This window comes from Solanum verrucosum, unplaced genomic scaffold, assembly GCF_900185275.1.
Source record: "Solanum verrucosum unplaced genomic scaffold, falcon-dt-bn FXZP01000042.1, whole genome shotgun sequence".
NCBI lineage: Eukaryota > Viridiplantae > Streptophyta > Magnoliopsida > Solanales > Solanaceae > Solanum > Solanum verrucosum.
Window position 1 is genome coordinate 616,839 of NW_026020230.1, and position 26,476 is coordinate 643,314.

Here is a 26,476-nt window from a genome sequence, read left to right on the forward strand (position 1 = left end):
TCTATGGATTGTGGTTTGATCTACTGCCTGTAGGTCCCATCCGTGAAATTCTGGCTGAAATTTATAGTCTCAAAAGTTCATACTATGAGACCAATTTATGACTCATTGATTGATTTATGACCCATGGAAAGTAAACTAAAAATCAGCTTCAAAATTCATTTTATGAGCTTAAATTACGAATCGTAATTTGATATATGACTCATAGATTGAATTTGTAAAACTCAAATTTTGATTAAATAATTATAACTTCAAATATTAATTTTTATTTAAATAATTACACTCACAAGTCACAAGTCTCTATCAGTTCGACACTTGATTTAATGACTTCATTATTTGTACGATTACAAATATGTCTTTGGGAGCAATAGTTTTTTTAAAAAATTACCTAAAAATTTATAAATTACTTTGAAAGGATAAAAGAATTTGAAAAAAAAAAAAACAAAACCAAAAAAAGGTTGTTGTGATTTTTGTATTTTTTTAATTTAATAACGAGTTGACTTCAGGGCCGGCTCTATGCTTTCAAAAACAAGGCCTTTGCCTTAGGCCCCCAAATTTCGGGGGTCCCAAATTTTTGTCAAGAATAATTATGTGTTAAATTTTTTATAGAAAAATTAATTATTTATGAATAAAAAGTATAATTTTTTTTTAAATAAATTATTTTATCCACTTTAACATCTTTTGTACTTTGTTAAAAATAAGAATTAACAGTGAAAAGTGTTGAACAAAGTGAATTACAAATTCTTTTTATTTCTTTTTAAATTTTAGTTTGAAGCATTAGTCTAAGCATATTAAAATGAGGTATACCAAGTCATCAACTTTTTGAGTCAAATTCTATGATTCTAAACTTCCAACTCTTATCTTTATTTAATATTTATCAACTTATTACTTATATCATTATGTTAACAATACATATAATAATTGTCTCACTTAAAGGATGTTTTTCAATGTTGAGTTGATAAAATCTTACCTAAAACTAGTAACTCAAAAAACAATATTAAGTACTAATAATTTTCATCTTAATAGTGTATTTTTATTTTTTTTGAATAAATACGTATATGAAGTATATTTATATTTAGGCCGCAAATTGAAATTTTGCTTTAGGCCCCCAATTACATTGAGCCGCCCCTGGTTGACTTTTGTATTTTTAAGTATAAAATTAAGGTCCTGTTTAACCATTAATTATCATTTCATATAATAACTGGTTTGATGGAATTACGTTGTCATCTTATTTTTCTTTTCATTTTAATTTGCAATCACAGTTAGGTACCACTTTTATAATAGTTTTACTCAGTAACGAAGTTAGTGATTTGACAAAGGGTGTGTGCAAATTTTTTTCTTAGTTGTGCTAGTGGTGTGTAAAATTAAATATACACTCAAAATAACTAACATTTAACATTTGTATACCTCATATTTTTTTGGTAAAGGATGTGCATTGGACCACTCTTCGCTTAAGGTGGCTCCACTCATGTCTCTACCCTGTAATCTATATTTCTTGCAGATTTATCCTTGAAATTATTAATGTGTGTAACATTATATAACAATAAAAAATAATACAATGTATTCAAACATTATATTATATTCTATCGATGTAATGTAATATAATACAACACAAATATAAAATGGAACCACAACTTTTGGTGATATTATATGTTGAAAAGGATATATGTATATGAGATTTAGTGAATTTGAGGAGTCTATTCTACATTAGCCACTCAATTCAAGCAAAGATGACCTCACTCTCAATATTATAAAAAGGGAAAATTGCCTAATATATTCTTTAATTTTATCATTTAGAGCTGATATATCCCTTATTATAAAAGTGGCTGATACATATTCTTATTGTTATAAAAGGAGCTCACATATACTATTCATCTAACGAAAGTAAAAACTAGTTTTTAATTTATTTTTTTGACTTTAATTTATTTTTTAAAAAAACATGTAGGGGTATATATACGATCCTTCTAACAAAGTTCAATGTATATTTTAATTTTTTTCACACAAAAATTATTTTTTAACTTCTTTGATTATCATTATTCGAGTTTCTTATTCATATTTTCTTTCATTCTTTAGTGTTAAGAAAAAATTTAAAACTAATTTTTTTCAGCTATATCGTAATTTAGTTTTTGTATTGTAAATAAAAAATAAAAAATGGGCATGTATAATAATTTTACAAGAAAATTAGTGAAATATAAAAAAAATTAACCATCAAAATAATAAATTTAAATTAGTCGTTGAAACAAAAAAATCAAAAAAAAAAAAATACATGTGAGGAGGATCAAATACACCCCATATGGATATTATTTTTTTGAAAACAAAATAATTTAAAAAATTAAATTAAAATATTTTTTTCACTTCTGTTGAAGGAAAAGGTATATGTGAGTCATTTGTATAACAGTAGGGATATATATGAGTCAGTTTCATAACAAGAGATATATCAACTCTTAACAATAAAACTAAGGATATATCATATCCTTTTCCCTTATAAAAATTATAAAAATATTTGTCAATATCAACATATTTGACACCTCTGTATCACTTAATTAAATTTGTTGACTCTATGCCATATAAGCCACTCAATCGAATCAACAGGACATCACTCTTATATTATTAAAATGTTTATCAAATTCTAATGTTTATCAACATATCTTAAAAGTTGTTCACTAATTAAATGCTACCATTATTTTAATTTATTTTCATGTGGAAATTTTCAGAGAATCAATTCAGAAAATTAAAAGAAATAAGTATGTAGTGCTTTTATAAGGGGAGTTGATATTCTTAATTGATAAGTCACGACAATAATTATTGCTCAAAGGGAGACAGTGTGAAAAGAAAAATAATATGAAGCACATGCACAACTTTAAGGATAGTTATTAATGCCCAAAAAAAATTCATTATATTTTGTTACTCTTTTGTCTTAATTAAAGCAAACATGACATTAGGGAGTATCGCTATCAAGTGAGTTAGACCACATTGTGTATGGAGACATATCAATTAAAGTAAATTAAGTAGGGAGTGTATTATTTCATTAGTGGGTCTATTAAGCACAAATTTAAATTAATTGAGCTAATAAATTTGAATATCGAAAGACTAAAAAAAATATCTATCTTTCAGATGAAAAATCTTTTAATTTCCATTTCTCGTAAACTATAAAATATAGTTTCAATAGCTTTAACAAGCATCTCTAGAAAATGATTCTATCAAAGATAATAAATGAACTCATGTATATTACTGTATCTAAATTGTATAAATAGTGAATAATCGTTTAGATGTGATGTATAATTATGTAGCAGAGATGTAAATATCCATAGACACTTATATTGTATAAGTTCTTCTTCCTTAACGAGTTGATTTTTTATAAATCTTGACGAGCTTAAATCTCCTCAATCTAGTCCCAAATTTTAGATACTATCTCCTTTCGATATTTTGAGTCTTTTGATATATTATTCACTCAAAACAATTCACGTTTACGATAAGTCGAATTTTAACATTCGAGCTTCGAAACTCTTTAATGGCAGATGGCATCAATTCAAACCTTCCTCTAAACAACTCAAATTTTAGATATGAGCTCCTCTCGATATCTCAATTATTTTAGTATATTATTCACTCAAAACGATTCACGTTTGAGGCATGACTGAATTTTTAAACAATATCAATTGTTTATTTGTCTCCAATAGGTGCAAAGGCCTCTTGCCCCTGTATCAGTCCACCCAAAAATATGATAAATATCAAACATTACAATCCCTTCTATTCTCAGCCCAATACGTGATTAAAGCCAAGCCCAAAAGTGAACTCATATTGTTATTTGCCAAACTAGGCAAAGGTCATACTTGGTATGAGTCTCACCATCACCCGTTATTAAAAAGAACTTTCACGTATTTGACTCATAAAAAAAATCAAAATCAAGCCGCATGTGAGAGCATTTGGGCATGTAGGCTCTCTCTAACAGCTTAAGCTTTACGTTGTCACAAAGACTTGTGAGAATAGGAAGAAATGACTTCTCACTATAGCATCACATGATGCTCTCTAAACTAAAAATGAAGAGATACATAAAGACTTGACACTGAATGTACAAATTTGCAACAAATGAAAATCCACTTTTATATTTCTCTAAGTAAACTCTTACAGCTAACTAGTAAATAGTACTAGTACAAACTTAACTGCAAACATATTGATACCGATATTTGTAGTGAACTCACAAACTATGAAATCATCGCGTACTCTAGAAGTTCTCTTTGTGGAAGTTGAAGCGCGTGGATGAATTTAAGCTAAATTCTTGACACAACCTTTTGAGTGGTTTGGTAAGTGTTGGACTTCCACAGTAGAAAACACCTGTGCAATATACCATAATGTTTCAAACATGTTTTTATAGACTGAACAATGAAGTAGTTGAGTGTCCATCGGTGAAATTAACCTTGAAGTAGTTCAAAATTAGAGGCTTACCAATGCGAGATGATGGATGTGTAGCTGTTAATTGAGCAAACACTCTTTTCCAATTTGGTCTAGAGAAATGTGTTCTTATCTGTCGGAGAATCAAGTGTTAAAACAGTTCTAATAAAAAAGTTGAAGCTAGTAGTGCAGTGATCATTAGATCTAAAGAAAATACCCGGCTTTCTGAGACAACATCAACTCCATTTTTAGCATGTTGCAGTGATTGGACCATTGTGATTAGTGCTGATCGAGCGTCCCCTTCTTCATAAACACTAGTCAAGTAGTTGTGCATTTCTATAACTTCCTGCAGGAGAATATCAAAGTTCCATGAACATGAAAAGTGTATTACTCCGAGTTTACGCTAATTGAGGAAACTACTTATTGAGAATCTCAGGGTTCAAAAACCAACATTTTCGTCGTGTTCAGCAATGTCATCCATTACACCCTTGAACCAGTCGAATGATCCTTGTTCTCGTGTCACCCAATAGAAATATGCTCTTTGAGGACCTTTCTTGCTGTCATCTTGCTGATTCTGCAGTTGTTGGATTATGTTATGTTTTCTTTTGTCTCTGTTGTTTTTATTAACAAAATACTTCTATATGCATAAGCTCTTACATATCCCGATTTCTGGTTTAGTATGTCCTTTATAATGCTGATAAATGGCGTTGCTCCAATTCCTAAGCCAACTAGTAGAAGGATATCATACTTCTTGTAGTTCTGAGCTGGTGCACCATAAGGCCCTTTGATAATGATCATTGGATTTCTGATTCAAAATTTAAGATATAAGTTTCAAAGCAACATGAAGATGGATACTATTAGCAATAGAACATTGTAGCATACTCGGCTTGAGATTGTTCCGCATCCGTCTGGTTATACGCTTTAGTTTCCATTCTAACAAGATTTCTCGTCTTGGATGGTGTAGCTTGACATGCCTGTAAATGCGAGCTTTAGGATCCCAAGAGCAAAGAACAATAGGAATAAAAAACCTTAAAGTTCCTTATAAATTTCAGCGAATTATGTATCTTGATTTTACGAGTCATGCCTTAGTAAATAGTCTCCTACTATCCTACACAAAGACATTGCAAGAAGTACCTGACATAAAATACATATCTGCTTACTATGTGATAATTAAGTGTCAAACTGTCAACGATATGGCTGGATCTATGTGTTCCAAGTTTGTTTTGGTATTAGTTCATACCTTTCTTTACTCAGTCAAGTTTTGTACACCGCAGAAAATGAAGAGTAAAGTTGTTTTAAGAAATGAAATGTAGCATCGTATAATACCTTTTCAAATCTGGTTCTAAGCTCTGTAGTCCAGTCTCCTAATGTACGTATGTGGACACTTAGATAGTCGTCATCTGGTGCAGAAGTGATTGAGAATGGATGCCTGTAAGAGACATAAAAAATTTCTTAGCACAAGGATATTGACAGTATTGAATATGTTTGATTAGAATTTGTGCTTTAGTTACCATTCAAAGTTCGATATAGCTGGACATTTAACGAACAGGTACATTCCGCTCTTGTACTTGAATCCTGGAGGTTTAGTCATATATAGTGCTAGTACATTCCCTGTATATATAACAGCCTGCATTTTTTGTTTTACGACACAGAAATGAAGCTGCATTTAGAAATTTTGCAATTACCAAGAGTTTTTCATCAATTGATATAAGTTTCTTGGAACTAAAACCTTTCGGATGTTCACGTGGTAGCGGTTCTCATGGATGATAAGAACTCTTTCTGTAGAATATAGAATTACCGGGACTGCAAGATACATCCATGTCTGCATAATAAAGGTATTTTAGCTCATTCAATCATGACTTTTCGATAGAAAAATCTTTAACTAATTTGAAGAAACATTGAACTAGCTATCAAGAGTATAGAGCTTATATTCATGCTACATTTTCCTCAACATTTGGACAACAATATGATTTATGTGCATAATTTTTGCAGTTTATCAAAGTAAACCTACAACTAGTACTTCTTTCAATACCAGGTTAACAAGTGTGATATGGTTATCAAAATGAAAGTGGACATACCGTCTTTTTGTACCATTCTTTGGTAAGGAATAGGAAGTAGCCGTGGAGGATCAAGAGCATGTACACAAATATCAGCAGATGATGTGCGTACCAAAATGCATTAAATCCAGCCAAACGATGAAATGACCATGGCAATTTGATGATATTTCTTCGGAACGAATGTGTTGCCAGTGTGAAGGAGAAAAGCATGAAAAGGGTCATTAGTATCCCCGTTACTCCTGGAACAGATACTACCAGATCCATGTAAGTTGGTTGCTGGTAGCCAAAATTGCTTCCAAGAGCCGTCATAAATTTACTCTCTGGACAGGACGATAACTTTACGAAGTTGCAACTTGTGTGAAACAATACATGAATAAAGGCCCCTACAGTAATTCCTACGGCAACCATTTTATGAAAATTGATGTTATCATCAAAAGGTATAATATAACCAAGGAAACTTTCTCTAATCTGAGTAAGAGTTCTTCGGCATACTGGAACAAGAATTAGAGCCATATTGAACTTGAGAGTTTCCCCTGCAGCTTTAGCTAAACAGACACAATATCCCATAATCTTGAAGGCTTCTCTCCTTTTAAATTGTTCAATCTTCCATATAAATAGTATGATATTAATGGACAACCACAACGTTACGACCCAAATTCTTTTCCAGTTATCGTATATCTTCTCTGAAGTTTTGCTAAAAAACTTGCTCACTGGAGTTCTATATTGTCTAGGGATCATGGTTTTTGCTAGTGTTTGTGATCTCTTCATGTTCTTTTGCCCATCTTCTGATCCAACCATTCCTCTTAGTAGAGATTCAAGTTGCCATATCTGTTTCAAAGTTGAAGATTTTAAAAACAAAAAGAAGACGACTTCGTATAGAAAGATGGCAACTTTGAGTAGAATTTTACCTCAATATATCCTAAATGGTCAGGATCAAACTCTTCCATGATTAAAGCTGCATATGTTGCTGCATGTTTCTTGAAATTTGTCAATTTGTTGGCTGCAGCACTCATCACTAGAACCTTTCACAAAAAAGTATTAAGTAGATTGACTCCCAAAATAAACAAAGAACATATTCACTTGTGAGTATGTTTTTCTCACCTCCTTGACCTCTTCTTCTGATAGTTTCCCATCACCATTCTTGTCACACCTGCAAAACAAAGAAGGATGGAGCTTTTAAACAACAAGTTCATCTGAACTCCGTATCTTCAAGCTAGACATATATACATGTAGTGGCTGAGCCAGAATTTTTCACTAAAGGGTTCACAAAGAAGTTAAAGGGGGTTCAATAGTTACTATATAATGCAAATAAAAAATAATTTTAATCATGTATAAACAATGTAAGTTTTTCATCGAAGGGGATTTGGATGAACCCCTTGGCCCTACGTGGCTCCACCCCTCAATACATGCATGAAAAACCACTAAACTAAGAAAAAATATTGAATTTTGATCTCATAATTTCAAAAGTACAACATGTTCAATCTTAAGAACATTACACGTTGAATCCATCAAGTTTAAATCATGAATTCATTTGTACTACAAGATTGACATGTTTAGTCCCTCTAGCATATGTTCTTAGTTTTTATTCCCTCCCAAACCCCCAGCCAGGGGTTTAGCTAAATGCCATAACTTTAGTTCAAACCATATATACATATTTAAAAATCCTATTGAATATGCACACAACTCCGTAACTTTAAAAGATTAGAATTCAGAACCCATAAGCTTCAAATCGCGAACAAAACAAAAAGAAAAAAAGAGAATTTCTTACATGTCAAAGAAAATATGAAGCCTTGTATCAGGACATTGAGTTGATATATCATCCCAAAATTCTCTAAGTTCCTCAATTGTTATCCCATTTTCTGCATTAATCTTTTTTCTCCTTGCCATTGTATCAAACAACTCCCCTGCAAATTCCTTGCTTTCCATTCCTTTCATTTCAAAACAAAAACAATATGATCACATTCTATCGAGAAATCTTAGTAGCTCAGTTGGTAAAAATCTTCTTTCCCTAGCCCCAATTTTAAAAAACTTTTCATACCTATAGAGGGTCCAAATTTGTCTTTAAAAAGAATGCCATTAACAGCATTTAGATGAAATCTTTTCTCAACATTTTTCCAAGCATCTGCTTCTTTTCCTGTAGTATTATCAAGAAAATGAAGGCTCTTGAACCCTCTTGCTGCCCCTGATTCTATTCTAACCATTTTTTTTCTTCCTCCTCCTCCATTTTCTAAAGGGGTTTCTCCCATTTTTACACAAATTTCTTCTTCAACTTTTGATGATTATTAAGGTTGATCTGCACATAATATGTTGCAGAGATTAATTAATAATGAGAGGTTTGGAAGAAGAAGACATGAATTTTATACATACAGGTGGCATAAAGGGTTAAAAAATGCAAAGTTGTTAAATTAGTATATATATCCTTCGTTCCGAATTAGTTGTCATGTTTAATTATTTTTTTAAGTTAAATAAATGAATTGTCTAAATTTACAACCATCACCACCACCAATACATCTCAAATAGTGATATTTTTTGTTATTGATAAGTATATATATTGCTCGAATAGTGTTTTTTCTAATATATTAGAAAAAAAATTAAAGATAGATACTATGATTTTAAATAGAAAAGTACGGAAATCGAATATTAAGGTAATTGGATAGTAAGTAATTAAATGTTGATGTACTTTTTTATGTGGGAAAAACCGAGGCTAATCTCGTCTTCTCTGTAGTTGGTCTTTGCATGGTATTTTTTCTTCAATTTTATTATTACACGTTGATTTCTTTGTTTCACTTATCTTGTTATGTTGTTGTCATTTTGTTTCTTTTACCCTCTGCTTTGATTATACTTCTTTTGAGTTAAGGATTTGTTGAAAACGATTTTTAACTCAATTAAGAGAGAGAGATCAGGTTAAATACATCTAATCTTCTTCAAATTTCACTTATAAAATTACCCGAATATGTTATTGTTATTGTAACGTTTGTAAGTATTAGCAGGATTAAGAGTTATTACTTAGTAAATTTATTAAGAAAAATGCTTGCAACCAAAAGTTATGAAATTTATTTTCTCCCTTTTGGTGAAAAATGTGTTCCGGGAAAGTTAACTTATCTAATTTTCAATATTAATGTGTAGACATTGTTTCTTGAAGCAAATTTTATAAAATGAAAGACTAATGTACATAAAATATTGTGTTAGCACGATTCAGAAAAAGGTCGCATTCGAAAGAGAATAATGTATAGACACACTTATCTTAATATACGTATTAGTGGTTGTTTGCGCAATTTAAACTCGTGATCTGTATTTTATTTATTTATTTTGTGCTTTTTTTTTTTAATAAAAGTTTATTTCAATTCATTAGCTTAATCTTGGAGGATATTACAGCTAACTTATTCCCCCATGATGCAAATACAACTGTAGTACTAGCTTGATTTTTTAGGAACATATTTATTTGAAAGATCATATGATAAGATTCGTTCATCTAAAGTTTGGTCTTTCCTTTTCTTTTTCTTTTTTTCAATCGCTACAAGGAAACTTTATTTTTGTGTAAATTTTATATTTGTTTTAAGAAATGATATCATACATAAACGTTCTTTTTGACTTGGATCTCATCTTATATCTATATTCGACACCCTTTAATTTTGGATGTGCAAAAGTACACACTTAAACTCGTATAAAATTGAACAAGTAAACACTCACGTCCTACATTACATAATACAAATCAGTTCGAGTATATCTCATGCAATTTTTCATGACTTGTTCAATTTTGTACAAATTTTAATGTCTACTTATGCATATTAAAAAATAAATTAAAGGACATAAACGTCAGCTAAAGTTAAGTTAAAAGATACATCTATGTATTATGCCATAACAAATCTATTAAATATATATGTATAAATAAAATTCAACAGATAATTACTACGTAATTCATATTTTTACTATTCTATAATTTAAATTCACACCAATCAAATCCTGACTCCGTTGATCTATCCTATAAACAAAGAAGTAGGTGTTGAATGCATTATGGACAAACATTCTTGTAACCAAACAACTCAATTATTTTTAATGGTAGGTAGTAGACACAAAAAAAAATTATGCATAGCGTGCATGTTTCTCAATTTATTTTTTTACTTAACAGATAGCTCTATAGTTGTGAGCACGTTATGCTCCACCTTTTTTTTTTCTTTTGTTCTTTTTCTCTATTTTGTTTTACGTGTAAATACTTTTATACTAGCGGTTAGAATATATTAGAATGTATAAATGTATTGTTCTTTAATTTAACCTCATTTCATATTTATGTCCTTTAATTTTTGGTGTATATATAAGTAGACACGTACACTTATATAAAATTAAACAAGTAGATACATAAGTTCTATGTAGAATAATACATATAGGATGCTATATAGAAATAAAAATTTAAATGAAAACTAGAAAAACAAAAAAGACAAAAGACGGAATATATTTGGGCTTGGGAAGGTGAACGATATGGGATGGGTCAAATAAGCAAGAGGGCCCATTTTCTATAGCAGCCCATTTAAAATCCACTTAAGACTTGCGAGTTGAAGTTAAAAAAATTTGGGCTTGAAGTTATAAACTTAAGATATAATGATGGGCTGATACATTAATCTGATGCGCGAGATACATTAATCGTTAAGTAAGATACATTACATTTTATACATGATACACTAATATGATGCGCGAGATACAATAATATAAGCGCTGATACATTAATCTTATGCGCGAGATACACTAATCTGATGCGCGAAAATGAGGGATTTTGGAAATTGTAAAACTTATAGGGGATAATGGTAATAAGTAATCTAAAATGTGGATTCGTGTAATTTTTCCTATAATGATTCAAAGTTGGGAAAATTACATATATAAACAAATATATACTAGTTAATTAGTTAACATAACTATAGTTTGCCTTAATTATAATTCGTGACCTACCTTTAGCTATAATTACATTGCTCAGCTTTTTTGTTTTGTATAATTGCACGTTTGTATAATTCGAAATTTGTATAATATAATGGGATAAGGGTCTGAAAAATACCTCAACATATGCAACTTTAACTTAAATGACATATCATAATTAAGTACTTTTTTCAATTTAATCCTTTAAACATCATATTTAATTTAACTATTTGTTAGCCATAGGTTTTTAGTAGCTTATGTTGTATAATTGTTTTGGTTTTAGTTAAATTATATTCTACTTAAAATTTTAAAAAAATAAAGCATTAATGTGATATTTTTTTTCTTAATTGCAATGCTAACACACACATTGTGGGTGCCTCAGCATTAAAGTAACACTTGCAATAGCACAAAGATCCATCCTACCCTGATTCTCATCTCTAAGGACATAGTATCATAAACTTGCGTATTATATAGCTTTCAATTAATGTAAGTCTGTTCAATCATAGAATCATTTATAGTCTAAGGAGGTAATAGGTCCTCATAAAAGTTTAGTATCGCAACAACAAATCTGACCAAAGTTGGGGTATTTTTCAGACCCTTATCCCTAATATAATTGTATAACTTTTGTATAATTCGAAATTATATAATATAATTTGTATAATTGTTTACACTTTTGATTTTTGTAATTGTATAAATTCATTATTTCGAGTTTATACAAAATAACTGAATTATACAAACGAAGCAGATTAAATTGTAACTACAACCCGTAATATGCAAACTATAGCTATGAAGCATAACTAAGTTTATTATAGTGGTTATTTGCGAAAGTTCCTCTTTAAAGTTTTACAATTTCTAAATTTTGGTTATCCTTTTTTGAAAAGCACCTGAGTTTTCCGAGACACGTGTCATTTATTTCCCTAAGTTAGAAAAATATAATGAACCTATTGAAGTCTTGTTTAGAGTAAAAGTGTTCTAATACTCAAAATGATTGAATGAGTGTATACACTCAACATAGAAACATCTTAAAACTTATGATTATGGTTAATATCAACAATTAGACTCAACATATGTTCGCTTCATATATGCTCATTGATACAACTCTTCTTATTGTCCATTTATACAATTCAAAATATTCAAACAACAGACTCATAACCTCTTAACCTCAATGACTAACTCCAAATCCAACTCAATTCTTATGCTCGTTCACTAATTTTGTTAGAGATATCTATTAACTTAAATGACATATCATAATTAAATACTTTTTTCAATTTAATCCTTTAAACATCGTATTTAATTTAACTATTTGTTAACCATAGGTTTTTAGTAGCTTATGTTGTATACTTGTTTTGGTTTTAGTTAAATTATATTCTACTTTAAAAATTTAAAAATAAAGCATTAATGTGATATTTTTTTTTCTTAATTGCAATGCTAACACACACATTGTGGGTGCCTCAGCATTAAAGTAACACTTGCAATAGCACAAAGATCCATCCTACCCTGATTATCATCTCTAAGGACATAGTATCATAAACTTGCTTATTATATAGCTTTCAATTAATGTAAGTCTGTTCAATCATAGAATCATTTCTTTGTTTCTATAATTAAAAAAAAAAATTAGATCAAACCTTATCAATTTGTAAAAAAATTAGAATATATAAATTAATTAATATAATCAATTTGCTAATGACAATCAATACCAATTATCAAATTTAATTGTACCTTAAAATCCTCATATTTATATCTCATTTTTCAAATTATTTAGCATGTCTTTTCTTTAATTTGCCTTGAGAGAATCGTAGAATTTCTCTTCTTGATCTGAAAGACTCGATTGTTCCTTTCTTGTCATATTGTATACCCAACAAGCAAGAGTCTCAATCCAACACATGTCCTCTATTCATTTCATTGCGTTTCTATTATGTTCTTATCAGCACGAGAGTTTATTCCAAACAACAGTCGAAAAAAAGCATTTAAAGAACAAGTGATCCATTGATTCCTCTTGTGTTTCATATATAAATTCGTGTATACTTTGTTCTTTCCAAATTTTCTCTTGACACTTGATATATTATTATTGTTATTTAATCATTTGATTCGAGTTTTCTAACCCACACTATTTCCCCGAGTCATCCCTGTCCCTGACTCAACCCCTTCTTCCTCGACCCACACGCACACACTCTCTCTCTCTCTCTACACTCTACTACTATCTCCTTCAAGCTCTCTCCGATGCCCTTTTTCGTCTTTTCATCTCTCAATCCAACGGCGATGCCACCATCCACGTCCTCATCTTCTTCTTCTTCTTCTTCCCCTTTTCCCCCTTTTTTTTCTCGTATAGTATAATCCACTGTGCTCTTCCAAACACCCGCATAGCACAATATAACCGCCTCTTCTCTTAGGGTTTTCTTTCTATTTCCCTCACATTACCTTCAAGGAATTTTGGGTCGCCTTTCTGTTTCTTGCTTCTCTGTTCATCTGTTTCAAGGTAATTTCTTCTAATTCAATCTGTAATTTTTTTTGTTTACGCCTATTACATCACATATGTATATGGGTGTGTTTATATTTGTTTTGACGAGATGGGGTTTTAATATTTTGTGTTTTTTCATTATGGGTATGGAGAATTTCTGAATTTTGGCATGTTTGGTTGATTTTTTTTTCTAGGGTTTTGAATTTGGATTGGAAGGTTAGTGTGCTGGTGTGGTCTGTTTATTGTTTGGGTGTTGTTTATATGTTGAATGGTGATCGAAAAGGGAAGCTTTAAGGCATCGCGATTTGATTCTGAGTTTTCTCCTCGTAGTAGGGACAGTATGTCGAGTGAGGATGAGGAGTTTCAGAGACGAAACGTCGGAGGTGAGGTTGAATCTAATGGCGAGGATGATGATGATGATTTTGATGATTGTGATTCAGGGGCGGGATCGGACGACTTTGATTTGTTGGAATTAGGGGAGTCTAAGGAGGAGTTTTGTCAAATTGGGGATCAAACATGTAGCATTCCGTTTGAATTGTATGATCTTTCGGGATTGGGGGATGTGTTGTCATTGGATGTTTGGAATGAGGTGTTGTCTGAGGAAGAAAGGTTTAATCTTGCTCAATACCTTCCTGACATGGACCAGGAAATGTTTATGCGAACATTGAAAGACCTCCTCACCGGTAATAATATGCATTTTGGAAGTCCCCTGGATAAGCTGTTTAACATGTTGAAGGGTGGGTTATGCGAGCCAAGAGTGGCACTTTACCGTCAAGGATTGATTTTCTTTCAGAAGCGGAAGCATTATCACCAACTCAGAAACCATCAGAATGCAATTGTCAGTAATCTTTGTCAGATAAGAGATGCTTGGCTCAGTTGCCCTGGGTATAGCATTGAGGAGAAGCTTCAAGTGCTGAACATTAAGAAGAATGAGAAGATTTTAATGTACGAGAAAATGGAAGAATTGGAAAGTGATGGATCCGAGAGAGAGGAGTTCAGTGATACTTTGTGGGGCAAAAGAACAAAAGATCGTAATCTTGGTCAGAATATGGGTTGTTATTCTGGATATGGAATAGGGTCAGCCTTGGATTCATCATCTAGACAAATGGCTTCGGAAGCTACCAGATACAAAAAGCAGAACCTAAAAGGGACTTTGAAGGTAGGTGGAACAAAGGGTTCTGCATTGCCTCCTTTTCGTCGTGGTAAAGGAATGGACTACAATTCTGGGATGGCTGCCCCAATGAGGGATATGTTGAATGGCAATTATGAGGAGGATGGGATGTATGAAGTGGATGTGCAGAGAGAGAGAAACTTTTCACGGGCAGGGGCTGTTGATAGAAGTGGGACTGTAAAATTGGGGAAAAAGCATGAAAGGTTGAGAGTGGAAGAATGCTCTGATGTTTTCATGGGTGTGCCTGTCCCGTTGAAGAATGATCTTTATGCCTATGGAAGAAACAATACTGTCAATCAGCTGTCAGATATTAAGGTCTTGACTGCAAAGCCAAGCAATGCCAGAGCTGCATATGAATTTGGGAAAAAAGACAGGTATGCTGATGGTCTCCCACAGTTTTTCTCTGAAGATCAGATGAATTATGGGAAAATCCGGATTCCTAAAATGTCGGTGAAGGGAAGTGGAATGGAACTAGCGAGCGGAAGTGAACCGTTTTGGCCAAGTAAAGCACAAGAGGATAATTATTTTACCAACCCATCACACAAGCTTGGTAACGTGAGCAAAAAGTGGAAGGTGGACCAAGAATATCCTGATCGCAAGTTAAATGATAAGTTGTTTCAGTCAGACAATAGGGCAAAAGCCTTCCCTGAGAAAGTCAAGGCGAAAATGCAGAATGGAGGACAAGATGGGTCAGGAACTAGAGGTAGAAGAGTATTTGCAAAGACTGAAGAAACTGAATCTGAATCATCAGAAAGAAGTGACGAGGGTAACAATCCATTGATGAGGAGCAAGTGGGCATATCCCAGTGGTTCCACGAACTTGACGTCTGCATTGGATACTAAAAGGGCTAAATTTGGTCAAAAGGATAAGTACAGTATACCGGTTCGTGATGGTTCATTACATTCTTCTAGGATGATGAGCGACTCCAGTGAACTTTTCCACCCAAAGAGAAGTGGAAGTCGTGGCTTGGGAGCAGAACCAATGGGTAAGATGCATGATCTTGGTTATCTGAGTAGTTTCTCCACTAGAAATCATTTCTCTGGCTTAAGTCAGTTCGACAATGACAATGATGATGAAGATGAGCAACCAATCTACAAGCTGGCCAAGAATGGTCCTTTGCAAGGGGACCATACTGAAAAGTACCACATGGCATCCACCAGAGAGAAGAAACAAAAAGGAAAAGTTAGCCGTGATATCCTGCCTGCAAATTATATACAAGATCACAAGTTTCAAGAGGATGACTCATTGCGGACACGGTTGCCGGCCAAAAGGAATGGAGTTTCTACCAAGTTTTCAAAGAAAGGTCAGATGCTTGACACAAGTGCTCTTGATCACCATGAAAAATCTGATATGCATTTAACAGGTTGCAACTCAATCATGAAGAAGCGGAAAGTCAAAGTTGATATCCCATACATGGATGAGCTAGATGATACTGACCCTCTCTATTCTGATACCCAGCAGCGACAAGATGACCTCTCAGTGAAGCGCGGTAAAAAGAAGCTGGATGATGACACATGGCCTCCTTTAGTGGGAGTTCCCAGATCCCCAACTTCAGAAATGATAGTAGAAGATGTAGATGTAGAAAGCCGACCTCAAAAAAAGCCATTCACTTTGATTACTCCTACAGTTCATACTGGCTTTTCATTCTCCATCATTCATCTTCTTTCAGCAGCTCGTATGGCAATGATTACTTTGCTTCCAGAAGAGGCTGTAGATACAATTGCTGGAAGACAGGAAGCTCTGGAGGAGCATGGTGGAGTTGCACCACCCTCAGAGTTGGATGGTGATAATTCAATTCCTTCCACTCAAGCAAAGGTGCCCTCTCTGAGTGTTCAAGAAATTGTTAACCGTGTGAGATCAAACCCGGGAGATCCCTGTATTCTTGAGACTCAAGAACCTCTCCATGATTTGGTCAGAGGAGTGCTCAAAATATTTTCTTCCAAAACAGCACCGCTTGGTGCAAAAGGGTGGAAGTCTCTTGTGGTCTATGACAAACCCACCAAAAGTTGGTCATGGATTGGTCCAGTGAGCCCTGATTCATCTGATCATGAGCCTATGGAGGAAGTCACATCTCCAGAAGTGTGGGGTCTTCCTCACAAAATGCTTGTCAAGTTGGTTGATTCTTTTGCCAATTGGCTGAAAAATGGTCAGGAGACGCTACGGCAGATAGGAAGTCTCCCTGACCCTCCGTTGTCGTTGATGCAATATAATCTAGATGAGAAGGAAAGGTTCAGAGATTTGCGAGCTCAGAAGAGTCTGAGTACCATTGGCCCAAGCTCCGAAGAAGTTAGAGAGTATTTCCGTAAAGAGGAATTCCTTAGGTATTCAATACCTGACAGGGCCTTCTCCTACACTGCTATTGATGGGAAAAAATCAATAGTTGCTCCTCTGAGAAGGTGCGGTGGCAAGCCAACGTCAAAAGCTCGTGATCACTTCATGCTTAAAAAGGATCGCCCTGCCCATGTAACGATTCTCTGTCTTGTGCGAGATGCAGCTGCTAGGTTGCCTGGCAGCACAGGGACTAGAGCAGATGTTTGTACTTTAATCAGAGACTCACAGTATATTGTGGAAGAGGTTTCTGATGCTCAAGTCAATCAAGTTGTTAGTGGTGCGTTGGATCGTTTGCATTATGAACGTGATCCTTGTGTACAGTTTGATAATGAGAAGAAGCTCTGGGTTTACTTGCACAGAGATAGAGAAGAAGAAGATTTTGAGGATGATGGTACTTCATCTACAAAGAAATGGAAGAGGCAAAAGAAAGAAGTTGCTGAACCATCTGATCAAGGAGCAGTAACCGTAGCTTATAATGGGACAGGGGAACAAAATGGTTTTGATTTGAGCTCAGATCCCAATGTTGAGCCCTCAAATGTGGATGAGGATCGAACAGACCTTACTTATGAGGATGGTAAAGATCATGTAGAGGGCAGTATTAAGAGCAGCCATATGTCAGAACAAGGTGCTATGCATTGTGGTTCTTCTCTGATGGATTGGGATACTCTCTGCTCAACTCCTGGAGATGGAAATAAGTTGTTATGTCAGCAAAACTCTACTGAAAATTTTGTTGATGAAACATGTGGTGGAGAACCACCAGCTTGATTGTGGAAAGAGCTCTGTCAGAAGCTTCCAGGTACTTTGATCCATTTCACATTTTGGAAGTTACCTGTTACCTTTTCCAATGCATTCATCTTCCTTTTCTTCCTGATACTCTCCCTGAAACTGTGAACTAGTATTTCTAGTTCATTATGCTATGCAAACTTATTTGAAATTTTAGTGTGGTTGATTGGTTTATTTGACTGTTCATTGATTTGTAATTGTCTGATATGGAAGTCTCTGTCAGTTGACATTTTTTTATGTGGGAATTTTTTAGGTAAAATAGTGGCCCTAAGAACTTTGATGGTAATTTCAGTTTACTCGTTTTCGTTGAAGCACAAGGTTTACCGGTTTTCAGTGCAATATAAAAAGGCTCATTTTTTGGTACCTGAGGAGCTAGCTTATACTAGCAACTTGACCTGGTCTTTCGTCATGTATTTAGTCTCTTTTCTGTTTTTGTCGTGAGAAGTAGTAAACTGACAGGGCACTCTTTATTTATAGATGGTGATTTAGGCCAGGAAGTTATAAATTTGGATTTCATTTTATGAGGGTGTTTGAGGATTCGATTCATTGTTTTGGTTGATTCCACTGCCTGGGGGAAGGGGGAGAGTGTTGGAATTATACTGTTTTATTTTTCCTCTTTAACATACTGTTCATTTGGTCTTTCCTGCAGAAAAGCCTTATATATTACCTACCTGAAGAGCCAGGAACTTTCGGCGGTCAGATGGCTCTAACAAAGAATACTGTCCAATTGCACTCAGTGAAATTCATCATCCACTTCAACGGTTCAGTTTTTTTTTTTGGCCATGCTGGTTCGCTAAGATGGTATATTTTGGCCATGACAGTTCAAATGTAGATTCGTTCTTAGTTAAAACAAGGAAAAAAGGGGAGCCTCTCAATATGTAGACGGCAGGCTTGCAGTTGCACAACTTTTTTTTTTTTAGTCTCATTTAGCCTTGTCTTCTTATCTATCCCTTTTTCATTTGTTCCATTTTTTTCATTGTATACAGTATATTTACGTGGCATATTCATACAATACGAGAATGCTGAAGCCTAATCACTGTTCTGCATTGAGAAGCAGCAGAGTCCATATGTTATGATACCCTCTCGTATGTAACATTAATCTAGTTATTATTAGATGAGATAAATGAAAATAAGTTGGTCTTGTGATCAAGCATCCCCATGTTCCTTTAACTGCATTCATACTTCAAAATCGAGGCCTGAAATGATCAAACGTTGGATTTTATTTTTTTCTTCTTTTTCGGGTTTTGGCCCTGAGGTTAGCTTCTGTACTATCAGCAATATTGAGTCTGTTTGATTAGAGATGCAAGCAACAATGTTAAATACTACTCCCACAGTACATGATCTGATGATTTGCATTGCAATTATAAGACAGGTTAAGAGTTGAAATCTCAGTATACAATGTATTGTTTGCTAGAAGTTGCAAACGAAATTTACAAACTCTATCAATGTTGCATCCACGGACACTTCAAACTAACATGTTCAGCACAAACATTACATATTTCGATCACTCAAATTAAATAAAAAGAATAGGGATAAATTATCTGCTACGTGTATAGATGAGAAGATGGAGATTCAAGACACATATTATGTACAACTCTCCAGTCTCATCCTTAATTGCCCATATATTATGATGTATGTAATTGTAGTCTGGAGTGGACTCTTCTAATTTACAGCAGTGAGGGGAACTCTTGAATCTCGTAAAGAAGGATCTACTACCTCTATCTCTATACTATGCTTTACATCTCCATTTGATAGCTTTGAGGATTTTTCATTCCAAAATGAATTCAACAACTCTTCGAAAGCGGGAGTTTTTAGTTCTTCAATAGACTCAACGCTTGGAAGATTAAATGGTCTCTTTGTAGGAGTCGAGCACGACGGTTCATCAACCTATTATAAATAAATAATAGGAATTTGAAATATAGACTTAGAACATAGTCCTTTTTAACAAACTAAATGTAAAATTTGAGGTAACGCCCTTACCATGTATTCTTGTGAAAGACTTTTTCCAGTGTACTCTGTAATTTCAACAACCTTGTGGTAGTGTCCGCTGTTTAGTTCTCGCAGCTCTCCACAACAAGGAACAATCGTAGAATCAAGGTTTGCACAAGCATCACGGTCGAGTTGTAAAGAATCTGCATGTGTTGATCAAATTAATTGAAAGACAAAAAAGCTAAAACTATTAACGTGTAACTCTAGATAGCTTACGGTCAATAGATGAGAGTAGGTGTTTGCTAGCAGCATCAGTGTCTTCAAGAGTGGATGACACTCCAGATGAAAATCTTACACGTAATGCTTGATTTGCATCCATTCCTCCCCTGCAGAAAACGTCGGGAGTAACAGTCTAAGTAAAATATCACCACTCTGAAACTGAAGTAGTGAACAGTCACTGAACCAACTGACCTAACAATTTCATCGACAAACGCAACATTTCTCTCCTCTAGGTCTAATAAAGACTGTTGAGCATTTGTCCATTGCGTAGCTCCCAATTTAGTCTTTTGCACACTGCACATTGCATATTTCCATGTTAGCACAGAAAGGATGATACACTTACAAACACCAAAGAACAAAGTTTTTCCTAAGATATCTGTGTGGAATATATCAGCTGAGTTTACATACCAATTCTGTAGCACCTCTTCCATCTCGTTCTTCCCATTTTCCACAGCAGCAGTATCTTCAAGATAGTGTGATTCAGCCTTGTCCATGTAAGCAGTCCATTTGACTTTAACTGAAGAAGTTGAATCTTGCATGGTTGACATCTCTTGTTTCAGTCTGTTAGTTCTGTTGGAAGCACTTTCTCTAAGGTCATCGATAGCAGTTTGAACCTACAGAAGGAAGCCATACAAAAGTCAATTAGTTTTTTGCAACCAAAAGTAGATTATAGCCAATCAATGACTGTGATTCAGGATACAGGATTTTCTGCTTGATCATAATAAGCCAATTATTACTAATGATCATTGACTACAAGCAATCAACCAAACATTTCAAATATAAAACTACACAAGAAAAAGGAAGTCCCAATCTGTCTACATTCTACAACACCTATAAACTTTCTCATGTTGATACTCTTATCATCATCTTTCTAAGGTTTAGAATTGTGCAATCTTAGCCACATCGAGAACTGTGATGCACATCTTTATCATTATTAGATGACCTACCAATTTTTTCTTCCTAGCATTTGATCCAGCGAGCAACTCTGCCACTTTCTCCAAGATTTGTCTTTCCTCATTGGCAGCACATTCCTAAAATTGAGAAATCCAAATAAAATGAGGTAACAAATGCATATCAACATTGTCTAATAAAAAGTCATATTCTAGTGATGAAGTCACTGACCTCAAACTTCTTTTCTAGTTCAGAGAATTTCTGGTCACTGACCGTCTGTGCTTCTTCCACTATTTCACCTAACTGGGACACATGCATATCTAGAGTCTTAAAGAAGTTCCCAGTAATCTGAGAAATGGACCTTGACATTGTGATACTCCCGCAATGTGCCTATATAAAGGCATCCAAAGTTTATAAGCTATACTCGTGCAGGAAAAAGAAAGATCCAGATAAGGAGCATTGAAAGAATATATGTGCTTCACAAATAGTTAACTATTGATACCTCACGTTGCTGTAGTGCAAATGTGATTAATTTCTCCTTCTGATCATGTAAACTTTTTTGAAGATCATTAACCAAGGTATCAGCCTCAGAAGCAATCTCCTTAAAAAGCTACATCAGGAAAAAGGAGATAAGAAACAAATTCCTCAGAATGTCTTAAAAACAGCAGAAAAGATACACACCTCTCCTAAAGCAGAAGAATGTTTAGAAACTTCACAATTTAAACGGTCAAAGGTTGACTGAGCATTGCCGTCAAGTTCCCCAGTCAAACCATCTAAAGCTTTGATACCAGAACCAAACATGGTTTTTAAGTTCTCCAGACGGCCTCGAAGCTCTTCCACTGCCTGAAAATCAGACAAGAAAGTGATATTGGTTAATAGGAGTACAATTTTCACCAGAAATATGTAAACCTATTAGACAATTGAAGCACTACACTTATGAAGCATGTAGTTTTTTTCTGTCAAAAGAGCAGGTTCAAATAATTATATATGCTCCCTAATTAAATAAATTTGGTAAATACTGCAACAAATAATATCTGAAAACTACATATTGCCATCTCCTTTTGGCTTTGGAATCAGGTCATGCAATTTTTCTAGAAACATGGCTAATAACTAAATTTGTGTCCAGAATACCTCAGTCTTTGTAGAAACAAAGGACTGCATGTCTTCCTCCATGCCTTTGAGTTGTTGCTCTTGTTGTGTGGTTGAAGAAGCAACAGTCTTATGCAGGACTTCAAGCTGTTGAGTCAGCTGGGATTGGAAATTTTGGATGAGAACTCTGTTTCCATCTTCTATTTTGTCTTTGCGCTCTGAAATCACCCACTATCAGTATGCAGGAGCTTGATGCAACATTGTTTTCTTAGCAAGAAAATTAATCATGTATTTGAGTTTTAGAACTGTATAGTGTATACACACCAATCTTGGCAAACAAGTTCGACACGTCTGATGCAGCATTTTCCAGTTCAGCTCGAAGTTCAAATGCTTGCTCAACCAGTGCTTTTTCTGGTAGAAGACATACAATTCCAGATATCATGCACTACTCTAATTGTGAAATTATTTTATATAAATCCCCACATTCACTGCCAAATCATTATGGCTACATCCAAATTTGCTAATGTTAATGAAAAATGTAATACACCCATATCCCAAATTTACTTTTATGAAAATGTTAATGAAAAATGTAATACACCCATATCCCAACTTCACTTTTATGAATATGCTAAAATAATAGACTTGGCATAAATACGTTGCTTCCCCAAGCCAAATGACAAGCCAAAAAAGTTCTCCTTTCCCCAGCATAGAGGATGAAGCTTACCAGATTTTAGAAGGTTAGATATCAGAAATTCCTTTTCTTTTATAGTGGTAATTGCCTGCCTGTGTTTCTCTTCGAGATCAGCCAATGTATGCTGAGTTTCCTGAAGCTTTTTCTGAAAAGACACAAAAAGTGTAGCAAATTTCATGAGAAAGAGTCAGACAACAAAGATCTCGAATATGATGAGTTAAGAATTCCACTAACCTCTGTCTTCTCAAGTTTGTCACCCAACTCTGCTGTCAACAATTGCTGAGAATTGTATAGTTCCTTAAGTTCCATAAATTGCTGTTTGCAGAAAGCAACAGGATAATGAGTTCAGATTAATCAGTTTTTACAAGAAAATTAAGATGCTCCAGATTTTTTCATCTCTTGTGCACCTTGTCCCTGGATTCGAAGTCAAGTTCCATCCGTTCTATCTTTTCAGACATTGCCTGAGAGAGGAGAAAAACAAGTTACCATAGAGTATTAAAACATATGTCAAGTGACTGCAACCAATCTTAAGATCCTGAAAACAGTACTGAACCTTCTTCTCTGCTTCGTCTTGAAGATAACGGTCTCTTGGTATATAAATGCCATTCTTCTCTCTTGCAGCATACACCTCTGTTGGCGATAAAATAGAAAAAAAAATGTTGTTAGATAATTTGTTGCTGTAAAATATAGATTTATATATAGAAAAAAAGAGGAAGAGAGCAATATAGACCTTGCTTCAGTCTGTCAATCTCGGAGTACAAATCTTTGATTAATGCAGATTTCATCATCTTCTGGTTAATCTGAAATAACAACAGAAAAAAAGCTGAAGGATAGATAAAGATACATTCTTTAGGTAATAAAAATCCTGAAAACTAACCTCTGGTTTGTTCTTTATATTTTTGGCACGATGAGCGTAATCTAAAGTGCTCAGTGTCTCTTCCAGACAGTGAACTGATGGTGATATTGTTGCAATAATGCATGTCTTTGTTTTCCCTCCAAGAGAATCCCTCAACAACCGTGTCAATTTGCTATCCCTGACATATACAAAGCAATACTTACTCAGGATATGTAAGAACTAAAAGCACTCTAGAATAACATAGGACTGGATTGAAGAAGACCTGTATGGGATATGACCAGAGTGTTCAACTAAAGCATTTATAACACGACCAAGTGTAAGCAAACTCTTGTTGATTTCTCCAGCTTCCCTCGCTCTGCCCTGCAGCAAAAAAAATAATTAGTTTATTATACTGTAATTGAGAAGAAAGCAACTGAACGAGGAAAAAGGATGGAAAATACAAGGATCTTAAAAAGCAGAATATCTAGAGACTAGCTATCATGAACAAAAGATAAATTTGTGACATTGCTAAAACAGCATCTCAGCATTACATTGTTTCTTTAAACTACTTTTACGTGCATTAAGTATACTGCCAAACGCATTGGCCTGGCAGTCGGATATTTTTACATCTTACCTCCCTTGCACCAGAACGTGATATGTTCTCAGAACCAGCAAGGTCTACAAGGTTCAATTTGCCACATTTGATCATCTCTTCCCCTTCTGGAGTGCATTCCTTGATATGAATTGTGATAGAGAAAATAGAGTGAGAACGACTACTCTGTTTGTTCAGAAGAGTCTCTGCTGTACGCCTCTTAGCTGAACCTTTCTCCAAGATCTTATAGATTTCATTTGCAGTGGAAACAATCTCCTCTTCTAAACCTCTAACTAAAACACCACCCTTACCATCTTCCATTAGCGCTATTGGTTTTTTGGATTTATCATCTACATACTTTGTGCATTCCTCAGGAGCTAAAAGATCTGTGATCTCCTCATTATAAAGCTCCAAATGTGTTACTTTCATGCTATATTCAGCATTTTGAGCTTCCAATATCTCAAAAATTTGTTTAACAGCTCGGGGGATAACACCTGCATCACTTGGAAATTCCCCATTCTTAAATGGGGCAAATTTAACAATTAGTATGAAGAAGTAGCTAGTAGAAACAAACACATTTCTATCAACCACCAACCTTCTTTCTTGCCCCTCCCTCCATTGTATAAGTTTTTCCTGTTCCTGTCTGCCCATAAGCAAAAATGGTGCAGTTATATCCCTCTAGAACTTCAAAAACAATAGGCCATATTGCAGAATCATACAGGTCCTTCTGTTGGGATGTTGGACCAAACACCTGAGACAGAAGAATTATCCAACATAAAGTTAGGGTCTTGAACACAAATAACCGGTTTTAACTCATTGTGAACTGTAATGGACAAATTCATTTAGAGTGTATACTACAGGTCTAGTGAGAATTATGAAAATGCTTTATTTTTATGGAAAAATCTAAGGAAAGCTATAGGAAATTAGGAATAAGTCCAAATTTTATGCAGAACCACTTCATTTCTTCAATTCCATTCCGTATATCTGTTCCAAAAATCGAACAGATGAATGATAAATCAGCTGGAAATTATCAAACCTTATCAAAGGCAAATGTTCTGTCAATCTGCTTATTAGCTATGTTCTGAATAGCAGAAACTTCTCTTCTACCCTCATTACAGGAAATCACAACTGGTGTATGCAATCTTATCTCATCCTCACTCAACGGCCTGCATATTTTCACCATACCAATTCCATCAACTACACTCAATTAAAATCAGTAAATATAACAGACTCTAAAGTACATTCATTTTACTCACCTGCAACGCAAAATAACTTGCACATTTACACCTTTTTCTTTATCATGCCTTCCATTCACATTCCCTTCCCCCGATCGCAGATCTCTCACCACTTTATCACTCGACCGCGGCGTATGCGACGGTGACATCGAAACTAAACCTCCTCCTCTTCTCAGTAGCTGCGATTGCGATGCCTCCATTCCTTCTCAAATCTCACAACCTTATTCTCTTAGTCAACTCAGTTCAAATTCAAATCTGAGCAGAAAAATTACATAACACAAGCAAATAAACAAATATATCTGTATGCCAGTGGAAATCGCTGAAAAATAATGAAGGAGAAGTAAAATGTGGATTTTCTCGAGTTTAAATCGCAAAAACGATTCAATGTTTACTCGAAAACGGCTTACAGATGCGAAAAATTCAAGCAAAAATATCTTAATATACGAAGAGAAAAAAAGGATGAGTAGAATCTAGGCATTCACAGATACGTACAAAAGCATAATGCAGGAAGTGTGTGTATATATTTATATACTTACAGAAAGTGAAGTACTTCGCCGGCCGTTGAGAGCTTTAACAATTTCAGCAATGGCGAATGTTCTAGAGAGAGAAAAATGAGTAAGAAATGTACAGTGAAAGTGTGAATGTAGTGAACGGAGAAGATGGAAGACTGGGAATTTAATTAATTGGTGAATTTTTAGGTTAAAGTTTTTTTAAAAAAAAATATTGAGAGATTCTTTTTGGAATCCATTTTTTTTACCCTTATAAAATTTATGTGAAAAATAATAAGATATAGAGACCGTTTGGATTAGCTGATTAAAAATGTGGGCGATAAATATATATCAAG

General features: G+C 34.2%; 3 protein-coding genes across 5 annotated transcripts; 1 reads left to right on the plus strand and 2 right to left on the minus strand.

The window, feature by feature from the left end:
* Positions 1-4,078: 4,078 nt before the first annotated feature.
* LOC125831937 (putative respiratory burst oxidase homolog protein H) lies at positions 4,079-8,699 on the minus strand. Of its 2 annotated transcripts, XM_049511055.1 has the most exons (14): positions 8,482-8,699; positions 8,212-8,371; positions 7,545-7,593; positions 7,352-7,465; positions 6,465-7,271; positions 6,116-6,208; positions 5,898-6,013; positions 5,713-5,815; positions 5,269-5,360; positions 5,044-5,191; positions 4,838-4,960; positions 4,604-4,732; positions 4,441-4,519; positions 4,079-4,329 (listed from the first exon to the last, which is right to left on the minus strand). In XM_049511055.1, the coding sequence occupies exons 1-14, from the start codon at positions 8,687-8,689 to the stop codon at positions 4,220-4,222; spliced, it is 2,331 nt and encodes a 776-aa protein (XP_049367012.1). In that variant the 5' UTR covers positions 8,690-8,699; the 3' UTR covers positions 4,079-4,219. The 2 variants fall into 2 exon arrangements, with proteins under 2 accessions (XP_049367012.1, XP_049367013.1); XM_049511056.1 differs by lacking the exon at positions 8,482-8,699 and having other exon boundaries at positions 4,171-4,329; positions 7,352-7,458.
* Positions 8,700-13,565: 4,866 nt separating this feature from the next.
* LOC125831930 (uncharacterized) lies at positions 13,566-19,237 on the plus strand. Its single transcript, XM_049511047.1, has 3 exons — positions 13,566-13,824; positions 14,001-18,104; positions 18,741-19,237. The coding sequence occupies exon 2, from the start codon at positions 14,075-14,077 to the stop codon at positions 18,071-18,073; it is 3,999 nt and encodes a 1,332-aa protein (XP_049367004.1). The 5' UTR covers positions 13,566-13,824; positions 14,001-14,074; the 3' UTR covers positions 18,074-18,104; positions 18,741-19,237.
* A 477-nt stretch (positions 19,238-19,714) lies between these two features.
* LOC125831933 (kinesin-like protein KIN-5D) lies at positions 19,715-26,318 on the minus strand. Of its 2 annotated transcripts, XM_049511050.1 has the most exons (23): positions 26,169-26,318; positions 25,654-25,887; positions 25,434-25,563; positions 24,993-25,148; positions 24,440-24,916; positions 24,089-24,186; positions 23,848-24,004; positions 23,701-23,770; positions 23,524-23,600; positions 23,378-23,431; positions 23,205-23,285; positions 23,004-23,115; positions 22,604-22,690; positions 22,322-22,497; positions 21,872-22,033; positions 21,693-21,800; positions 21,422-21,580; positions 21,247-21,330; positions 20,708-20,913; positions 20,492-20,593; positions 20,297-20,406; positions 20,072-20,223; positions 19,715-19,978 (listed from the first exon to the last, which is right to left on the minus strand). In XM_049511050.1, the coding sequence occupies exons 2-23, from the start codon at positions 25,830-25,832 to the stop codon at positions 19,754-19,756; spliced, it is 3,162 nt and encodes a 1,053-aa protein (XP_049367007.1). In that variant the 5' UTR covers positions 25,833-25,887; positions 26,169-26,318; the 3' UTR covers positions 19,715-19,753. The 2 variants fall into 2 exon arrangements, with proteins under 2 accessions (XP_049367007.1, XP_049367008.1); XM_049511051.1 differs by lacking the exon at positions 26,169-26,318 and having other exon boundaries at positions 25,654-25,918.
* Positions 26,319-26,476: the final 158 nt, after the last annotated feature.